Source organism: Bombus huntii, chromosome 6 (genome assembly GCF_024542735.1).
Source record: "Bombus huntii isolate Logan2020A chromosome 6, iyBomHunt1.1, whole genome shotgun sequence".
Classification (NCBI taxonomy): domain Eukaryota; kingdom Metazoa; phylum Arthropoda; class Insecta; order Hymenoptera; family Apidae; genus Bombus; species Bombus huntii.
The window spans coordinates 6277871-6298495 of record NC_066243.1 but is presented as its reverse complement, the minus strand read 5'-3'; the positions used below and the strand labels follow the sequence as shown (position 1 = coordinate 6298495).

The window sequence follows — 20625 nt, the reverse complement described above, 5'->3', positions numbered from 1 at the left end:
TATAAGTGATGTAATTACCAAACCTTTGTTTGTATTAATCGGAAATATTGATCTAGTGACTATGAAAATTAGTACTATTGATTTGTAATTAGCAAATGGATGTAAGGGTTGGAAGACATGATTAAGGTGAAAACTAGGGAGTGCCAAATACGGGTGTTCATTAATAACCACACCTCTTTATTTAACACTGACATAAAAGCTACAGTATGTGCCTCTTAAAATTTCAGTTATACGCATTCTTTCACACAGTATTCCATACTGTTCTACCCTTCTGTTTAAAACTTTTCATTGTATTAATTATTCCTATGATTAAGTGAAAACGAATTAAAAATTTTTTATGTTAATACAGATTATATTACATTTTTTAAAATATGTAAGTACCATAGATTATTATAACCATTTTTATTATAGTTAAAATGTATGAATATATACTATAATGTGATATTAATATAAAATACTTTGTTGATAGCGTTTAGAAACAAACTTTATATTATTTTGCATTACTTTTTTAATGTAAAAATTCATTTAATTAAAGTTTACATTTATAATTATACATGATATATAATTATGTGATTAATACTATAAAGAAATGAAATGAAATATTCACAATAATGACTTAACAATGATATTTATTCTCCATTTAAATATGTCTTACTTCTTAAAATTTATTTAAGTGACTGAATCTTTTTAGTAATTAACTATGAAGGAATTGGATGAACCAACTATTGCATCAATTTTATCTTCATCCTTTCCACCATGTTCACCTCATGAAATAGCAGTACGACCTGGAGACTGTGTTGAAGGCAGAGTTGAAAAATGGTTGGAAGATGAAGCATTTTCAGGATTTCGAGTTTGGCAACTTGCTGGCATAATACTTTCTATTTTACTTAGTGTATTGATTGGACTTTGTTGTTGTATTCGATTTAGAGTGCCACGAACTAAACAAGAAATAGAAGCTGATTATATTCGAAAAAAAATAACAGAGAGTTTCAGACAAGAATTATCTAAAATCAGTAATACGGAAATGGATGATATGGACTTGAAGAAAGGTAAAGGAGTCCAAAGCAAGGTTGTAACAGAAAACGCTTAATAATGTTTTCATTGATTTACTTTATTATTTCAGTTAGTTTAAATACACATATTTGTTCTTTATTAGCATTAAGCAAAATTCAAAATAAATTTGATATGGAAGTACAAGAGGTACAAAAGGATCATCAAGAAGCAACATATAAGAATATACAACATGGATTACGATCAAGATTCAATGCAATGTTCAGTGGAATTCATTTTACTAAACAAGAACATCCTAATGTTGACAGCATAATTTAATGAATTTACAAATAAATGCGTCATTATAGAACATTGATATTAAATACTATATCTACAATTATGATTAATTTTTTGAAACAATAATATTGTTAGTATTATTAAATTTTCAGTTAAAATTTGTAATAATTAATTAAATTACGTATTCATTGTAATAATATTAAATGAAATAAATTCTATACAGCGTTAATTGACTAAATATAATCTTTATTTTATGAATATAATACAGAAATTAATTTATCATACATGCAACAATAATCTATAGCAAAAGATAATACATTTTAGAAAGCACTTAATAGGACTAATGTATATTACCTACCACATTATGTTTTATTTACTTATATTATTAGATGGTTAGTATTGTTAAAAGTGCAGATTTCTCACTGTTATTAAATAAAATAAATTGTTACAAATTATATGTAATTTAAATGAGACATTATTCATAAAAGAAGAAGCAATCACAGTACAAATTTTATATTTTCATTAATGATTAAAGATTATTATTACGTTTGTTTCTAAACGATATAAGTTATTAATGCTAGTACATTTATAGAGTTAAATCATCTTATATGTATACGAAACAAAATTTTTAGACATAATTCTTATTGTCTCTCTCTCTCTCTCTTTCGCTCTCTCTTCTCTTACTCTGTCTTTCTCTCTCTTCTTTGAAAACCAAAATTTGTTTACTCTTTACTATGTACGTAAGACAATTATAAAATTATTTACTATTTTAATTTTAAAACAATTTGTGGAAATGTTATAAAATTTAACAGAATATAAATATTTATAAAACCTATTTATTAGCTGGCAAACAAAAAATAACTAACATTATTGTAAAATGAACCAGATATAAAATTATAAATGAATTTTTACGATTGACTTTACATAAAAAGCATTAAGATGAGAAACAAGTAGCAGAAAAAATAACAAAATATGAATCCTTTTAATAAAATTCTGAATATCCAATAAAATGAGTTTAATAAAAGTTAAATTTTAATCATCTTTTTAGAAATATGGTCTCTTTATAGATATAAACATTTCTCATAGAGAAATAAAAATTTTAGAAGAAATATGACTTATCATATATACATATATCGCTCGCACATATTATACACACACGCATATAGGAATGATTTAATTAATCATAGTGTTTTAACTACCTTAATGCTCCTTCCACTTCATAAAATGAAACTAAATTTAGTAAGGAAATTGAATTAATCTAGATTTTTAACATTGTACAGCACCAACTGGTGTATTATTTTCCATATTTTTAATAATATCACATATAGTAGTTATTCACATGGAATATTTTAATTATACTCTGATGAAATACGACATTTAAAAGTCTAATACTTTTAAAAGCTCGTATGGATCAATATATTTTATTTTAGAAATAATCCATTAAGTTAAGAAAGAAGCTGTTTATTTAATATTTATATTTATAGAAAAGAAATATTTTCTTACATAAATATTTTTTTTTAAGATTTTATAAGATTTTTTTAAGATTTAAATATTTTTTTACAAAAAAAATATTCTTATAAGGACTTTTCCCTTAAATAGATATTTTTCTTTCTCAACGAAAAATCATTTATGATAGGAATAAATTTAAGGAAACTGTAATATTACTGATGTATCTCATTTGAAATTAGATCTATACTGTTGCATAATCCATATTGATTTTTTCTAAAATGAATTTCTATAACTAATATTGAGATATAAGTAGAGGAAGTTATAAGAGAATCTTCCACATGGAGCAAGGAAGTTTTATTCTACTATAAATTAATAAACTGTAGGAAAAACTTCATGGACTAGAGGATCCAATAGAAGCGTAATGTACAATATAGACAATATTTTTAAAGGATTCGAAGTCATTGTACATTGTGCAAAACGTTTCCATAGAGTGAAGGAACTACCTATGCTTTTAAAATCTACCTGCATGCGTTCTTTCAGTATGATCCTATTTATAGTAACAAAGAGGTATAGGCTGACTGACATATAAGTGTAACGATGACAGGATACCTCTAATTGATGAAGATTGGGAATTCACTACGAGGTAAGAGGTTTTCATAGAACTTGACCAAATAGCATTTTATTGTGCTACAGGACCACTAGCAACAATTGCGCTACGAAACCATTAGCAACAATTGCGCTAAATAGTCCATTTAAGCGTACCTTCACGAGATCTTATTTCTCCACCACGAAAATTTCATTTTCGGGCTTAAATATTGAAAGCTGATGACTGTTTGTGGAATCAACGATAAGATTGGTAAAAAATTTCCGCAGCTTCGACCTTTTGGTTCATCATCTAGCGGTTCTGTTACAGTTTCGCTCATAATGTTATGGTGTGGCGTGGAATACGGATACGGTGTTGAGAGTGGATTACAAGTAATATGTACCTCCCCCATATTCCATTTATTTTTTGTATCACTCGAGTCATTTCCTTGAGTCAATTCCGAAACACACGAAAAAGGTACCTTTTCATCTGTGGAGGTGATGGAACGATTAGAAATATTGATTACACGACCTTCTGATGTCAAATTACTTTTACGATGATTAAATACACTATGATCTAACATAGAATTTGATAAATTCATTGATTTTAAAGACGTTTTTCTATAGACTTTTGATCGTGTAAGGGGTTTAATTGTTAATTGTGGTGACGATACTGATCGCACAGAGTAGGAATTAGTACCTCTATTAATATCCATGTGATTTTGCAGAGGGTGACAATCGTTACTGTTTGTATTTAAATGTTTATCTTTTATAGATACATCGGGATTGATGGATTGAAGAGTGGATGTAACTGCTGGACTTGTGGGTGTTGTAATAATTTTTTCTTGGGTAATTATAGAATTTTGTATAGTGCACTCGTTAAGATTTGTTTCATTATTATGTTTTATATATTGAGTAGATACAAGATCATGTTCTTTGTAAATATTTTCAGATTTTAATATATGTTTTATAGACTGATTATGTTTGTTTGCCTCATTTATGGAATTGGAAAAAGAAAAGGAAGTTTGAGAACGGATAGAATTATTAATAAGCGCTTCATTAGTTCCTAGTTGGTTAGGTCCAAATGAAGCGTCCATGAACCCTCAGCTTGGGAATCTTGAATAGAATGCACAGGTCAAATCATAATTCTTGAAGCGGCAATATTGCACATCTGTACGTAGCCAATCACCAGAACCTTTCAGATAATCAGTTTGCTCTAAATCACGTGGACAAGTAGCAGCGATTGATTCTTTGTTAGCAAAGATGGTCACAACAAATTTTTTTGGTTTGAAAGTGTTTAGAACACGTCGTATTATTTCCTCATATGATGCTTCTGGAATGTTACTCTCAAATGAAACATATGAAAACTCTGGCTCTGGTGTAATATGAATAGTCATGTAATTTCCCTGTAAAATACATATAATTACTTCTATATGTATTCTTTATATAATGTCAATTTTTTACTTTCCAGCAAGTATACTTACATTTCTAGATACTCCATTCATTGAATATCCACAAGGTTCAAACAAAAAATCATCTATAATCATGTTTGGAATAAGTTTGTCAATTCCTGATTTTTGAGTTGCTTCGTCTGCAGAGGAGCATACATCTCTAGTGAAAAGAGACATTACTTCTGGATCTAAATGAGTCATTAGGATCTCTAAAGTTTGATCTGGTTCTATGGGTTCATCTACAGACTTCTCTTTATTCAAAGTGTATAAATACCAACAATCTGAATCTACAGAGCCTAAACAATAAGCTTCCCCAGCTAGAAAAAAAATTATAGCAAATTACATTTTCCTTGAAACCTTTTCTTCATCATAATTATAACATTCATTTTATACAATATTACAAAATTTAAATGCATAAACATAAAAAGTATTCTTACCAGGGAAGAATGTATCAAGCAAAGCAACTTCTTCTTCAAATGCTTGATGTGGGGATATTTGTAACTCTGGCTTCTTGTAATTTTTTCTTGAGTAAAATACATTCTGAAACAATAATTACAATTTTATATAACCCACATTTCAATATTTTCTGTTTTTTTTTTAAATATAAATAACTTGATCATACATAGTAATAAAATAAAACTAATTGGAATATATATTTACAGGCAATATAAAGACAAGAAGCATTAAATTAAAAATAATTTTGGACAAATGTATTGTCATGTGCTATATCGTGAGTAGGAGAGATCAATAAACCAAGAGGTAGAGATGTATCCTGTATACTAGAGGTTTCCTATATATAGACACATCATTTATCCATGCACTAGGTCAAGTTATATAGCCAAGTACTTTCAACTTCAATTAGTTTGCCTTAAATGGTAATGATTATAAACAAAAATTATAATAGTTTATAATACATTACTCTTACAGTATAATGCATATATATCAGTAAAATAGACAATTTTTTATATTTTCTTTTATAAAAGTAATGTTTTACATATATTTTAAGTTTAATTAATAAGCTACTCTTAAGAAATTATAAAATTTTCTAATTTGTGTATTAGTAACAAAATTAATTAATAATGAAAAATATTGAAGAAGTTTCATACCTCTACTTCTTCAAAGCCAGTATACTCTTTTACAAGTTCCAAAAGGGGCTCCAAACATTGAAGAGGGGTAGTTGTGCCACATGTTTTAAGGATAAGTCTACGCTTTGATAGGAACATGCTGCTTTCACTGTAAAATAAAATTAATACTTATAATATTTTGTATTTAATTCTGGATATGATTTATTATCAATTTTATTTGCAAAATTTATTCTTTATATTAAAATTATATCAAATATATTTTTATTTATATGCTAATATTATTTATATTTCAATCTTTTCTTACAAATTAAAATACAAATAATGGTATTTAATTGTTACATTTTAAGTGGTGTTATAATAATCTATTGCTAAATTCATGTAATTATTTGAAGTCGACTTATATAATTATGCTCAAAATGTAAGATTGAATACAAGGTAAATGTATATTTCCTAAGAATTGTGATTTCATATATGAGCCTGTCAGAAACCAAACAGATTAACTCTACTCTTTATTAATTTCTTAATTCTATTATACAAGTATGCAATTAACATTCAATCTTAAGAAATAAATGATTTACTTCTACAATTTCATTCATGGCAAGATAACATAAATAATAGTAAATTCTAAGGTAAATTTAAAGAACAGTACTGTAACATTATCACATTTCTATACTTTTTAAATATGGAGTTAATTAATTTAGTTTTTGAATGACTCATATTATAACTTAAATCATTATCATATAATAGGAAGGAAAATTTATATACAGGGTGATTCGTAACTGGTGGTACAAGCGGAAAGGGGGTGATTCTACGCGAAAAAAGAAGTCGAAAATATAGAATAAAAATTTTTCGTTTGAGGCTTTGTTTTCGAGAAAATCGACTTTGAATTTTCGCTCGGTACGCGTACACTTTATCACGTCTCGTTATAACGGATCTCGCTGTAGATCGTTGTCTCGATGGAAAAATTAAAAAAAAAAAAAAAAAAAATTTTTGTTTAAATTTTTATTCTATATTTTCGACTTCTTTTTTCGCGTAGAATCACCCCCTTTCCGCTTGTACCACCAGTTACCAACCACCCTGTATAATAGGAATATGTTGCAAAATATCTTTACTTTAATTAAAAATGATCAAAATACTTTTAAAATATTAATAATATATATATATTTTGTATATGTATACACAAACAAATATTTAGAATATTGCATTAAGACTTAGGCAAATGCTTCAGACAAAAGTTAGAGGATATCAAGAGAGAAAGATTATGTTAACAGTTTGTTATTTTAGCAGAATTTTTCAAGGTTATCTCAAGGTCAAATAAATGTCACCATGATCTATCCTCCTTGATTCTTACAATTTTTGGCTAAAACATATTTCAGTATCTTCCATAATTTTCGAAATACTTATCTAAGGAAACTAAAATATGGCATCCTATACATATAATTTTTTAAATCAAAAAGATAGTCATTTAAATATGAATTTACTAATATTATAGAATATTCTAATATGTTTTTATTTATTCATTCCTCAGTTTATTTTAGTCTGCAAAGGAAAGCTTTAATTAATGTTACTAGAATAAACTAATTTTAGATATTATTACATAACTGTTTAAATATTTATTATTTAGCGATTATGAACATTTGCTTAGGACTTAGAGCAACATTTCGAATTCAACTACAAAATTTACTTTATTACGCCTTTTTGTACGACATCATCGTTAATCGATATTTCAGAGGAGTAATGACGACAAAATACACGTGCTTAGCTAAGCTTAAAATTTATTACAAGTTTATTACTTTCCTTTAAATTGAATAAGATTTCAAAGCTAAACACTGAGGATACAAAACAGGAATGAAGAGAAGAGAAATTTCGCTTAAAATTAACATTAAACGATATAACCGAAGGAATTCGAAGGATTTTACAGAAATTGTATTCTTGATTTGTTTCTGAACAGCATTTTTGGCATAAATAATGAATTAAAAGTTATCAAAGAATGGAGGTTATTAAAAGACATTTACTTGGCTTCCACTGTAATATTATTTTTAGTTTCAGATCTAGATGGTATTAGATGAAAATAAAGTAAGACAAAATATGCTTATGTACCTTCCGTAAAATACTTAGAAAACAACTGTAACGATAATTAATCAAATATATTATAATATATTTCAAACATGAAGTATATGTAAAACCCAGAGTTAGAGTGTATTAAGATCATACAATAGTATAATAATGATATTAAATTCATATGTATGCTTTTGCAATTTTCGTTTGCTCTTCTCTAAAGCATAAAAAATGTGACTTAATATTTAATAAAAGTCTGACTCTGAAATCAAAATATACGTATACACGTATGTATAATAATGCATATTATAACAACAATAACAACAACAACAACGATAATAATAATAATTTATTTTTTCAGCCTCCCGGCTATGAAAAGGAACTCGGTGTACAATTGTTATTCTTATTTGCTTTGCATTCTGAACGTTGCATCCTTCAGATACATATATGTGCACATTCTTCTTACCAGACTATTTAACTGTAGTATTAACTCAGCTATTGCCTATCTATCTAATTACACTTATTTAACTCTTATTGTTTAACTCTTATCTGACTATTTAATATGAATCTAGTTATTCTTATTTGCGAATATAATTAAGAAAGTAGAATCTCAGTAGAAAGTTATTTTACCTCCTAGATATTATAGAAAGCATTATACTTTGGATATTTTACATATTTTTTTATATTATGTGCATTCTATTGGGTTGGCAACTATTGATTGCGGATTTTGTCATTAGGTGGTAATGACAAAATCTGCAATCACTTAGTTGTCAATCCAATATATAGTTCCGCACTTTTTAATTTCCTATAAATGCATAATAATTTGCGACCTATATATATATTATAATACTATAATATAATACATACATATAATATATATATATATATATATATATATATATATATATATATATATATATATATATATATATATATATATATATATATCACATATTATTTGTGATTTAGAATAAACCTATTTTATGCTAGTTGATAATATTTGATCAAATCGTATTCTTACTACGGACGCGTTCATAACTTCCACTTGACTATACAAATATCACGATTTCTTCTAGAATTTACTATACATATATTATTTGCGGGTTATCATTGATATTTCGTATAGACATTGACCCTAGATTTTCTGAGTAAATAAAGATGCACGAATCACATTATTAGTCGAAACGAAACGTGAAAAAAGTCAAGATAAAACGTTAAAGTACAGTGACCACAGACAAGATAACTGTGATACTGATTCAAGTACGATGACATAGAAATATAAATGAATAAAGTATTGATCTCTCCCTAAATGTCGCATTATTTCTCGCAAGTTCCATTTTCTCTAAATTCTTTGCAGTTTCTAAACTTCGCCCTAGAGAAATCCTTACTTTTCTATTAAATCTGAAATTAGTAATCTTCTGAAAGATATTTTGTTCCTCTTTTGTTATAAGACAAAAATTATTCTTGATCTTGATCATTTAAGATTACAAAGGATTAGTGTAATAATAAGGTAATTGTAGTAATAATATTGCAATAATGAAGTAATTATAACAATAAAGCAATAATCAAATTTGATAAAGATTATATAAAAGAATGGCATTTCGTTATTTATCTATGGGAGTATAATTTAAAAGTATTCATAATTTAAATGATTATATAACGCAATGTCAATTAGTTAATCCAGACTCATAATGCAGTAAACTCTACAACAGTCCGCTCGTGAATGGAGGACTCATTTTAATGTTTAGATCTCAAGTTCTCGGAAATCAGCCGCAATTGCTATTAGTAAACCATCTAGCTCAATAAATAATTACAGTTACAAGTAGTACACTAGTTATGTAGTACACTAATATATAAGTAGTAATTATAATGTCCGAATAAATGGTCACTCTTGCATATGTACATATATTTATTTTGTGTATAAACCTAAAAAATTTTCTAAAAAGAATAAAAAGTTCCATAATTTTCTAGAAAAAGTTGGCATTAAATTATATGTGTCAGTATTATCATTATTCTAGTTTATTAAGTATTATTTATGTATATCATTATTCAAATTTATTTCGTGAATAAATTTAAACAATTCTTGCAATGCATCATGAAACAAAATCTTATTGCAAAATATTCAAAATTAAACAAAAGAGAAAAAAGAATAAAAACTCATCCAATAGATGTTTACAATATGTATATATGTTATAGAAATATAATAATATTTGTGCTTAGGATTACATTACTCTCTCGTTTGATATTAAATTTCATTTGAGAAACAAATCTAGTTTATCTCTTTTTCACATATATATATACGTACATATACTCGCTCATTCACTCACACTTACATACATGGCGATGTGTACACGTTCACATGCCTGTCATATTGTGCAACGCGGAAAAACTGCGATGGAAAAAACAAGTATGAGAAGATCTTTAAAATGTCGAAGCATGACTATAGCGAATTATAAGCACCACAAAGTTTTAATACATAATAAAAGGAAAATATTTTGAATAATTTTATAGAATTTTCTTTAATTTTACTAAATTTTGCAGATGCTGCTATATATAATAAATAAACGTGTACGTTTCCGAATATTATGCATATTGATTCAAACTCCTGGACTTTGTGGATTGATGAAATTTGTATCTTTGACATTAAATGACATCTGATGAACATTTTAAGCACACGGCATGCATTTAATGCTCCCTTATAATTGTTCGTACAATTTCTTTAAAGCCACTAAATTTACATTCTTTAATATTCATATGTGTTTTATTAGATAGCAATACATATATCACTATTTATAAAAAAAAAATTACATGAAATTACATAAAGTTATAATATTTGCAATAAGTTAAAAAGCAACCAAAATTGTAGTAAATTAGCAATTAGCAATTAGTAGTGCAATTAGCAAAGATTGTAGGCTTTAAGTCTCACTACAATAAATACAAATAATAATGAAGGAGAACAATAAATCAAATCAATAATAACAACAACTCATCAATGTAACCAGCAATTGCATTAAAGATTGACTAAAGCTATCTCAAACCATCAGAAGTAATAAACTTATAATTCGCTAATACATAGTGGTTGTTTATATGTTTAAAAGGTGCATGTGACCTAAAATCTGAAATAAAAAGAAAGGGAATAGTTTATCAATTATTATCAATAGTAAAAAATTGCCAACTTTTACTGGTTAAAATGGTGTATACATATATTTAATACTTGAACAAAAGATGTGTATTTAATCAAATCTTGCCAAATATGTAAATTGAAAATATAATAATGAACAATAGAAATTTTATCGAAAGAAATATTACAAATGATAATTTTTAGTTATTAATCAAAATATATATGTCCATTAAAAACTTCACCTGCTTGTGTCAATGATAAGATTATCGTAGACAATACAAGAATTAAAAAAATGTTCATTCATAATAAGCATATATATTAAGTAAATTTACTAATAATGTATTTTTATATATGAAGTTGTTCATTTGTCTGTCTGGCGAATTTGATAAACGATTATCAGATGTAAATTTGAAAAATAAAATTGTGTAGACATCGTATATACCGTGCTTACCTAGTACTCAGGCTTGGGCAAATGTTATTTCAAATAAAGATAAAAAAAATAATAATTTAAATTAGTTTAAGTACTTCCTTACTTTTATTTTAGAAACAGCACAAGAAAGCAAGTTTATTCTGTGTTAAGATCAACTAAATTATTTTAAAATAATTTTTTATTTGAATTAAGATACTAAGAAATAAGGAATGGACAGAAATAGTAGCAATAACAAACGAAAAACAATTATAGGAAGTGGCAAACTTCATAAAGGAAAGAATAAAGTTGAATCTGAAGTGACTTTATGCATGAATGAATAGAGAAATCAAAGAAAAACAAACAGGAACGAAACACCAAAGATTGACACGTACATAGAAAATAATATTATAGTTATTATAAATATCATAGTTAGATAAATAGGGATGTCAGATTTAGTTCTAGGGAATAGAGAGAAAATGTAAGAGACGAGCACATACAAAAAAAGGGTACTTTAGTGGGCATAAGCCTCAATATAATAAACGAATACAATACAGTACAATTTTAAATAAGATAATTATTTTATTATTACCTCTCAAATAAGATTAATAAATAATTTGAATTTTAAATCATTTGCTCCTATTTTAATTTCAATTATCCTTGAATAATGCATATCTCAGATTATAAAGAAATCAGTATTTCTGACGTAGATGACAATATTACTATAATAGAGTCAGAATATTACTTCAGGGAACATTTATTCAAATACGGAATATTAGACAAAATAAAAAATTATTTCATTAATTTTGATAAAAAATATTAAAATTATATAATAAATAATAATAGTTCAAAGAAATATCATTTGCTTATAAACTGATACATAGCTATTTCAAAATAACACCTGGCCAAATAAGATATGTATATCATTAAAAAATAAAAAATTTTACAAATTTAATTTAAACGTAATGAATTCTTCCGCATGATATGAAGAAATATCAAAATTCTCTATTGAGATTCTACCTTTTTTATTCATTTTATATTCATAAAATGAAATAATTATATTCATAAAAATATGCATTTACATAAGAATCCGCAATCTAATCATAATTAATCATCAATATTATCGGTAGCCACTAATTTCATGAACATGGCATCACTCATAGTCTAAAGTCTAAAGCTATGCACAAACAATGCGAGGCAGACCCGCGAGGCTGTTTCACCACGCTCGAGTTTCCTCGTGCTGTCACGTAGATATAGTATGCGAGGCAAGCAAGTGAGGCAGAGAGAGCAGTTACGCTTTCGACAAAGTCGTTCAATACGCATCCAAACGAAGCGAGTAAAGAGCTGTGAGCAGAATTGTGCAGATTTACAATCAAATTACCAATTTATGCAACTCTTAATTGTAATTGAAATACAATTACGAAGTACAATGTAATTGAATCAAAATTATGAATTAAGAGCTAATCAAACTTAAAAGATAATAAGAGGAAGGAAGAAGTCACGTAAGGGTTTCAAACAGAAAAACATTATTATCCGTGATGAATATACATAAACATTTATTTCATCTTTTTAAAGTTTTCAGCTGTAATTCAGTTACATTGTATTTGAATTACATCATACTTCAATTACACTCATGATTACAGTAATTAGCAATAGGGATTACAACGTAATTGAATTATTATGTAATTGAAGTACAATGTGATTAAATTACGCAATTAAATTACGGTGTAATTCAATTAGCACAATTGTGCCTGCAGGATACCTTTGATCTCGCCAAAAAGTCGACAATTGTTGGTTCGCCCTGAGACACGTCTCGGAACGAGGCAGCCTCGCGGGTTTGCCTCGCACTATCTGCACATAGCTTAACGATAGAGACGTATCTCGCTAGCTTCTCCATGCAGACGGTGGTGTCATGTATTCCGGCAATAGCTACTTTATGTTTAACATTTGCATTTTTTCTACTAACTCTAACAGCATTAAAATTATATTTATGTTGGTCCAAAACAATTAATAATTACATATTTATTGAATCTAATGATATTTTTGGTTTAATGCCAGACAGACTCAATATTATTGTTAACATCAATATTATTGCTAAAAAGAAAAACGTATAAAAAATATATGAGAAATAAAAGGTGATAGCAAAAGTAATATGTGTTATGTAAGCTAAAACATAGCGTGTTGTATAAAATCGTAATAGTCTTTACATATACGTACGTATATTGTATATCATGCATGCACGCATTAGATACACGTGCTCACTACATACACATGCAATTACACGTATGTAAGTAAAAGTGTATAGAACTTGTAGATAGCAATACATAGTAATAGGATGGATCGCAGAAAAGATATTGATGACTAAGAAAGAGAACTAAATGATCAAACTACAAGTTCAAGTACAATTCCATTTAATCCAATGATATAATTTATATGTTCTTCGTTCGTAATAAATGTCACTGATGAATTGATCGAAGAATTTGCGAAGCTAAAAAATTTGCTATCACATTGTATCAAGTTGTATTAAGTATAAATAAATATTTTATGTTGCCTTTTAAGGAGAATTACAGTGAGTCGCCATACGATTAAATTTAATATAATGTATGTAGTTCTTAAAATCTTGTACGAGCTCAATTCCATTATCAAAATTTGCAAACTTAATAACGACCAGAGAAATAATAAATATATGTGAAACTAAAATCAAAAGTTCAAGTCAAGATATTGGAAAAACACATTGTATGCAATTATGCTGCTATTGTCCTTTTGAGTACCCAAAGAGTACGTGATTAACGCATATGTAATGGTTAAAAAAAGTATGGACATACCATTGTATTTATTATTAGCATTTACATACTAATTAATTGGATCGAAGTGTACTAAATTTTATATCATTTAATAATATGTACCTTCATATGGCTACAAAAATTTCAAAAAAGGCAATGTTAAATTTTAATCTAGAATATTATTTTTTGTACATATTATCTTTAGTATTCGTTATTAATTCCCTCTCATATTGATTATAATTGGTTATTAACTCACATTCGGTCAGTTTCGAACCAATTACATTTTTCTAATGATAAAAGGTATATATCTCGATTTTGAAGAAAATTCTTGCGATTTATCGTTTTAATAGTATGTTAAACGTCTTCTTAAAGCGTTAGAAATCTCTTCTGTTTGCAAAAGTGAGAAAATTCTTTGCATCATAAAGTCATAAAGTGATTTGTGCGAATCACGTGTTTTTTTTTTATAAACGCAGGAAAATAAAGGCACGATAATATGGACTTACTTTGTATTTATAAATGTACATCTGCAAATTTTGCAACAGGAACGTATAAGAAAAAATATTTTTTAAATTGACAATATTTTTCCTCAATTTTTTAATCTCATATTGGATCAATTCGCGCGGACAAATAAAGTAAAACCAATAGGATTTTATTCGCAGTAAAATAAATAAAAATTTACCAAGATCAATGAAAGAAGGGAACATTTCATTACGTTGAATTCCAACGGATATACAGGGTGTTACGCCAGGCGACTCTCTACTTGGCCCAGGTAATACACCGCGGGCCAGACGGACACCAAACGTCCGCTCTTCTTACGGCGTACCCTCAATAACCTTAAGCCTCGTCATAAATCCCATTAATTTGCTTGGTAAGGTCCTGCATACCGAACAAATATCTTTTCTAAATCACCTTCTAAAGAATATTGTTTACTACGGCTTGACAAAGGAAAGTTGGGTTTTCCCGCGTACGATGCTTGCTAATAACAACTTTCTATCGAGGGCAGTTAAGGCCCTTCCTAGTCCACCAGCCTTCGTTTAACCAATTAACAACGAAGCCTATTTCCGACACACCCATCACGAGGTCAGGTACATGTCCCTCCCGTGACCGTGGCTACGTCCGGTGACCTGCCATGTCACTTCGATCCCAAACCCATCGTCATAAAGTCAGATTGGAACATTAAGACTATTTCTTATTTTTATTACTTAAGGGCGGCTATAGTAAAAGTCTGGACTAGTGTATTGGGGTTTGTCCCAACATTCCGGACGGGAAATCCTGCTGTCTTTCCTTCTCCGACATATAGAATAAAAAATTTTTTTTTTTAATTTTTCCATCGAGACAACGATCTACAGTGAGATCCGTTATAATGAGACGTGATAAGTGCACGCGTACCGAGCGAAAATTCAAAGTCGATTTTCTCGAAAACAAAGCCTCAAACGAAAAATTGTTATTCTATATTTTCGACTTCTTTTTTCGCGTAGAATCACCCCCTTTCTGCTTGTACCACCAGTTACCAATGATCCTGTATACAAATCAGGATACACCAGAAAATTTTTGAAAATTTTTCATTGTTATTAATCATTGCTTTAAATAAAATTAACGAACTTACAAGCAAGACAACTGAACATAAATGAAATTCGTACATAATTTTAGAATGCGTTTTAAAACTAAATTAAAAATGTGGCCAAAATTTTATCACCGCTTCCAACATAGATGAACAACTTTCAACTGATCTTACATAGTACTATCATATATTATGTGAGCATATATATTATTTTTTTTTATTATGTAACATTCGAGGAAATAATGGGAAATATAACATAGTCGTTGATATTATATTAATAATTAATTTATGATTACTTTTTACATTTTCCCTCCTAAATATTAAGTACTATTAAATACTGTTTTAAAATATTTATGAATGAAAAATAAACATATTTAAACAAGTTAAAAATAAACTACATAAGGCTAAATAAAATTTGTTTATATTTTAACAATGAGATCCTAACTAAAACTTAAGTTTATCTATAGAACACGCTAACAAATATGTGTACTTGCTATGTGAAATAATCACATTGATATGAAATATATTTTGTTTTAGTTTTGATTTAGTTTCAGTTTTCTGTAAACTAAACCAACCAAGTTTCTTTTTCAAAGCTATTGGACCGAAAAGTAGAAATAAATGAATAGTAAATGAAATATATTTTAAATAATATATAATTTGAGTAATATTAAAATAAATATTGAAGAAATATTAATCAAAAACATTTTCAATATCGTATTTATGCAAATACAATCCTATTAATATTTACATGAAAAAATAAAACTGATAATATAAAGTGCATCTCCATAGGAGCTAGATTAAGATACATCTGGTATATGTAATTAACTATGAGGAATGATTAGATTAGATTAGATTAGATATTCCAAACAGCAATGCATATTCATCACTAATACAATACACAACAAATAAAATAACAGTACTCAAGATATTCTAATAATTACCTATTTTTAGTATTTATCTTATTCCAAGATGAATGATTTTTATCAGTATTCAAAATAAATAAAAATATGTGTAATATCTTCCCAAATTAACATAAAAGAATGGAAATAATTATATAACTTCGATTATTTTGCATCAATTAATGTTTAAAATTATAAATAATGTAAAATATTAAATATTAATAAAGCAGGTGATATATTAACGAAATAACGAAGTAATAATTCATAAGATATTAAAAGTAAAATTGTATTAAAAATATTGTTATACCGAAATGTAAAAAGACATAAATAAAAAATAAGAAAACATGAAACAAATTTTTTGTCATGAACAATTTTGTCTCTAAAAAGTTGTAATTTAAAAATGATATGTTTAAAGAATCAGCATTGAAAACTGTGATAATATTCGTTTACTCGATGATTTTCCTCGACTTAACAATGTTATCAATAATTAATTTATTAATAAACAAATACTTTATTTCATATATTTCCTTTTCAAGAACATATTTTACTATGAAATTCACTACATATTTAATCCTATTACATTCTTTGATTCATTTTCATTTTGACCCAATTATATTTTTATCGTTAATATAGTGTCGCTAATATAACCTCATTGTTGATGCGACATTAAATCTTAATTAAAATGAAAATTTCTTAAATCTGAAGGAAAAGCGAAATAATCGTCATCGATATATATGATTTTTCATTTCAGCTCTTTGCTATACATATACATATATCTATTAAATCTTTTTCTTTATTAAAACGAGCGAGAAGAATTTCCTTTCCCGCTTAATTTACATTATTGAATTCTGTTTTTTATAGTATTATTATGAAATAGAATTCCAAGGATTTATTTAATTCTTTTCGTCATTACCAATCCAATCATATTTTTCTGTTATCTTAGAGCATCTCAAGTTTGAGCAAAATATGAAAAAACTGCTATTGGTATATATGATTTTTTGTTTTAATTTTATGCTAAACATTTGCTTGAAACATTAAAAATCTTTCTGTTGATTTAGATCAAAATAAGATTAACAAATATATAATAAGTAATAAGTATAAAATACAAATAGATAAGTATAGAAATTCTAGGATCTTAGGGTTAATATTTCTATTGCTGAAAAAAAAGATAAATGAAAAAAGAGCTATTTATTCTTTCCTAGTCTAATTTTCATTGGTTTCTCTGATTTTATAAAGTGTTTCTTTCTTTTATAGCTGTTTTGTTAAATGCTTAATAATATAAATTACATCTTTTCCTTGACTCAACATAAATTTAAAAAAGAAGAGATCTTCGCAATAATTTCATAAAGTTTGGAGAAAATTATAGTACTTCTAGTAGGTACTACAATACTTTCTTTGTATCCCTGGTTTCTGCAATGGGCCTGTGTATAGGCTTTATTCTTCTAACACATTTTTTGATAACTTAATAAAACAATATGTAAGTTAATTTATTTATGTTTTATTATAATGTTTATATAACATTTACGCGTTATTTCACTACTTAGTACATAATGAGTTAACTTCTCAATTGTTTTGTTCGATCTGCCTATTGCTTGAAAAGGTTTTTACGAAGATAGATATTTTTATTGATTGCTTTAAAATGCTAGTGTGTATTAAATACATGCAAAAATTTTAGTCTGTTTTTCAAACGTTAATATATGATTACTTTTCAGCAATACCATTTCCCGCCTTTTTGTGCAATTGTTTGGTTCTTATTGATCTGCCTGAAATGCCAACTCCATGATCGATTGGTGACAATAATTTCACAAAACAACAGTGAGCATAATGACAATAACGCTAGGCTGCGTGTAATTCGAATCCTTAACTTGGGTTGGAAAATTCTTGCGCGCGCGGCGTACTTTCCAGATTGGACAGATGAATCAACACTTATTCAAGTCGATATAGCACTTTTTAACCGGACACTTTCGAAATGTTGCAGAAATACGAAAATGACCCAGTTATCTTTTTTTGACGGAATCCGAAACTTGACAGAAAGTCATACAAATTGGAGGAAAATATTTCGATTATAATTAAAAACATTCGGGCAATTTAGACACATAAAAATAAGACTTTGTAAATACTTGAATCTAAATTTGGGAATTTAAATTTTATCTCCACGAAGGCTGAACTTCACCTTTCAAGCAATAAATGAACCTATTACCTGTGCCAAATGTTACTAAAGAGCCGGAATTACATAACGATATTTTCATACTATTTTTGGTTTGCGAGTTATTTGTTATTTAGCAAAGCTTCCGCGCAGTAATTAAAATATTTGAGATTTTACAGCTTTGGAAATTTATATTCCTCTATCAAAAATAGATATTTCGTTTATTTTTTCTTGTTCAGTACAAAACTTTATACTATTATTTATTAATTGATAGATTTTATGTTCCACATCTTCGCGCGCGTTTCGATTTCGATATAATCATTGACACGTAATATCACAACAGTGTTTCGATTTCTCTAGCGATCTCTTGATAAAACAAATCTTCTAATTGATATAGGAACTAATAAAAATTATTATCTTATCTATTGTTAAATATTTTGCTGAATAATTGACTTTTCGTTGAGGCGATATAGTTTAAATAAATGTGTAGAAACGATTTCTTAATCGTACTTTCAACAAACGGTATGCATAATCTACGAAGATTAAAGAATAATTTGTTTATATATCCAAGCAAATACAGAGATAATTAATAATTAACACATTTAAGAAAAAAGAAACGTAGATATTGATCAAATCGATAAAGATACTTTTGAAACTATTTAAATTCACATTTATTTCGAAAAAAGAAAAGGTGTTATAAACTATTATATATATATTATACTTTTATATACTATATTTTATTATTTTGTACTTTATATACTTATCATATTGTTAATATTTTTCAAAATTATATTAAATATGCATATCTATAATATAGATTATACTATGCTTTAAGTCTCACTACAATAAACAAATACTAATAATAATAATTATTATTATATTTTATGTATTTCTTGTTTTAAAAACTACTGCGTGCACAGTGTTTCACTAATTCTATATTATAATATTATAATTGATAAGTATCATAAAATTTGTTCTTTTCATTTCATTGTACGGAGATTTTATATTTTGTACTCTACGTGCATTCCAAAACTACAGCTTGATAATCTTGAAAGAATTCGCATTCTATTTTAAAGGTCTTATCATCTCAAGCAAGAAAGTTAATAAGAGTTTACAATTTATCTCATTGCTTGCAAAATATGTTTGATGATAAACATTGCTTCCGCTTTCCTTTGTTCTCCAATATTTCATTTCTTTTCTCTCCCTTTCATTCTAACGATTAAATTTTACATTTGCTATATTTTAATATGCGCTTAGTACACTTTATTTAAAATTAAAAGTACAGATATATGATTAGGAGCTTTGTTTCTTCAATAAAAACTTAATATACAGGATATTTAAAAGTAAAAAATCTATTACTTTATGGTCTTATACCATATTCATCAAGAAGAATAAAAAAATATTTAATCAAGAATTGTTTTTACTGCAAGATTAATGTTTTTAGTTTAACATGTAATTTTGTACCTTTCTATAAAAATAGTTTATAAGCACGATTTACTCGTCTAAAATGAACAATGTAGTTGAATTACATAAATAAACAATATTTAGAAATATTAGGTTGTCCGAAAAGTTTCTTTCGTTTTATGAGGAAATAATGGATGCACAATATTTTCCATTTTATATTATTTTATCGAATTACGTATGACCCATTTTGTTCTATCAAAATAAAGATCACAACGTTCGACAAATTAGGTTTCATGTATAAAGATTGTAAAAGGCATGTCTGTAAAAGAAAGACACTTTTTGGACAATCACTTTCAAATATGTAGATAATAATATGTAGATATGGCACGTCAA

At 27.1% G+C, this 20625-nt stretch overlaps 3 protein-coding genes across 5 annotated transcripts in view; 1 reads left to right on the top strand and 2 right to left on the bottom strand.

Annotated features, from left to right (window-relative positions):
• The first annotated feature begins 232 nt into the window (after window positions 1–232).
• LOC126866981 (transmembrane inner ear expressed protein) lies at window positions 233–1516 on the top strand. Of its 3 annotated transcripts, XM_050621048.1 has the most exons (3): window positions 233–373; window positions 692–1049; window positions 1124–1516. In XM_050621048.1, exons 2-3 carry the CDS (start codon window positions 701–703, stop codon window positions 1327–1329), a joined length of 555 nt encoding a protein of 184 aa, XP_050477005.1. In that variant the 5' UTR covers window positions 233–373; window positions 692–700; the 3' UTR covers window positions 1330–1516. The 3 variants fall into 3 exon arrangements, with proteins under 3 accessions (XP_050477005.1, XP_050477006.1, XP_050477004.1); XM_050621049.1 differs by lacking the exon at window positions 233–373 and having other exon boundaries at window positions 493–1049; window positions 1157–1516; XM_050621047.1 differs by lacking the exon at window positions 233–373 and having other exon boundaries at window positions 493–1049.
• LOC126866974 (uncharacterized) lies at window positions 1513–4415 on the bottom strand. The gene is made up of 2 exons (XM_050621038.1): window positions 4019–4415; window positions 1513–3808 (listed from the first exon to the last, which is right to left on the bottom strand). The coding sequence occupies exons 1-2, from the start codon at window positions 4413–4415 to the stop codon at window positions 3501–3503; spliced, it is 705 nt and encodes a 234-aa protein (XP_050476995.1). The 3' UTR covers window positions 1513–3500.
• LOC126866966 (S-adenosylmethionine decarboxylase proenzyme) overlaps window positions 4180–20625 on the bottom strand; it is a 29384-nt gene continuing 12938 nt past the window's right edge. The window contains exons 3-6 of the mRNA XM_050621015.1: window positions 5876–6002; window positions 5207–5309; window positions 4803–5086; window positions 4180–4724 (exon numbers count right to left, since the gene is read on the bottom strand). Of these exons, the coding sequence (XP_050476972.1) occupies window positions 4422–4724; window positions 4803–5086; window positions 5207–5309; window positions 5876–6002 (817 nt within the window). The 3' untranslated portion in view covers window positions 4180–4421. The remainder of the gene's footprint in view (window positions 4725–4802; window positions 5087–5206; window positions 5310–5875; window positions 6003–20625) is intronic.

Excerpts from the sequence above, each read along its gene's own strand:
- LOC126866981 (XM_050621048.1), top strand. The coding sequence starts at position 701 with ATGAAGGAATTGGATGAACCAACTATTGCATCAATTTTATCTTCATCC. Across the intron at positions 1,050-1,123 it reads TGATATGGACTTGAAGAAAG|TTAGTTTAAATACACATATT; the intron begins GTAAAGGAGTCC and ends TTATTATTTCAG.
- LOC126866974 (XM_050621038.1), bottom strand. The coding sequence starts at position 4,415 with ATGGACGCTTCATTTGGACCTAACCAACTAGGAACTAATGAAGCGCTT. Across the intron at positions 3,809-4,018 it reads TCACATGGATATTAATAGAG|ATGAAAAGGTACCTTTTTCG; the intron begins GTACTAATTCCT and ends TCACCTCCACAG.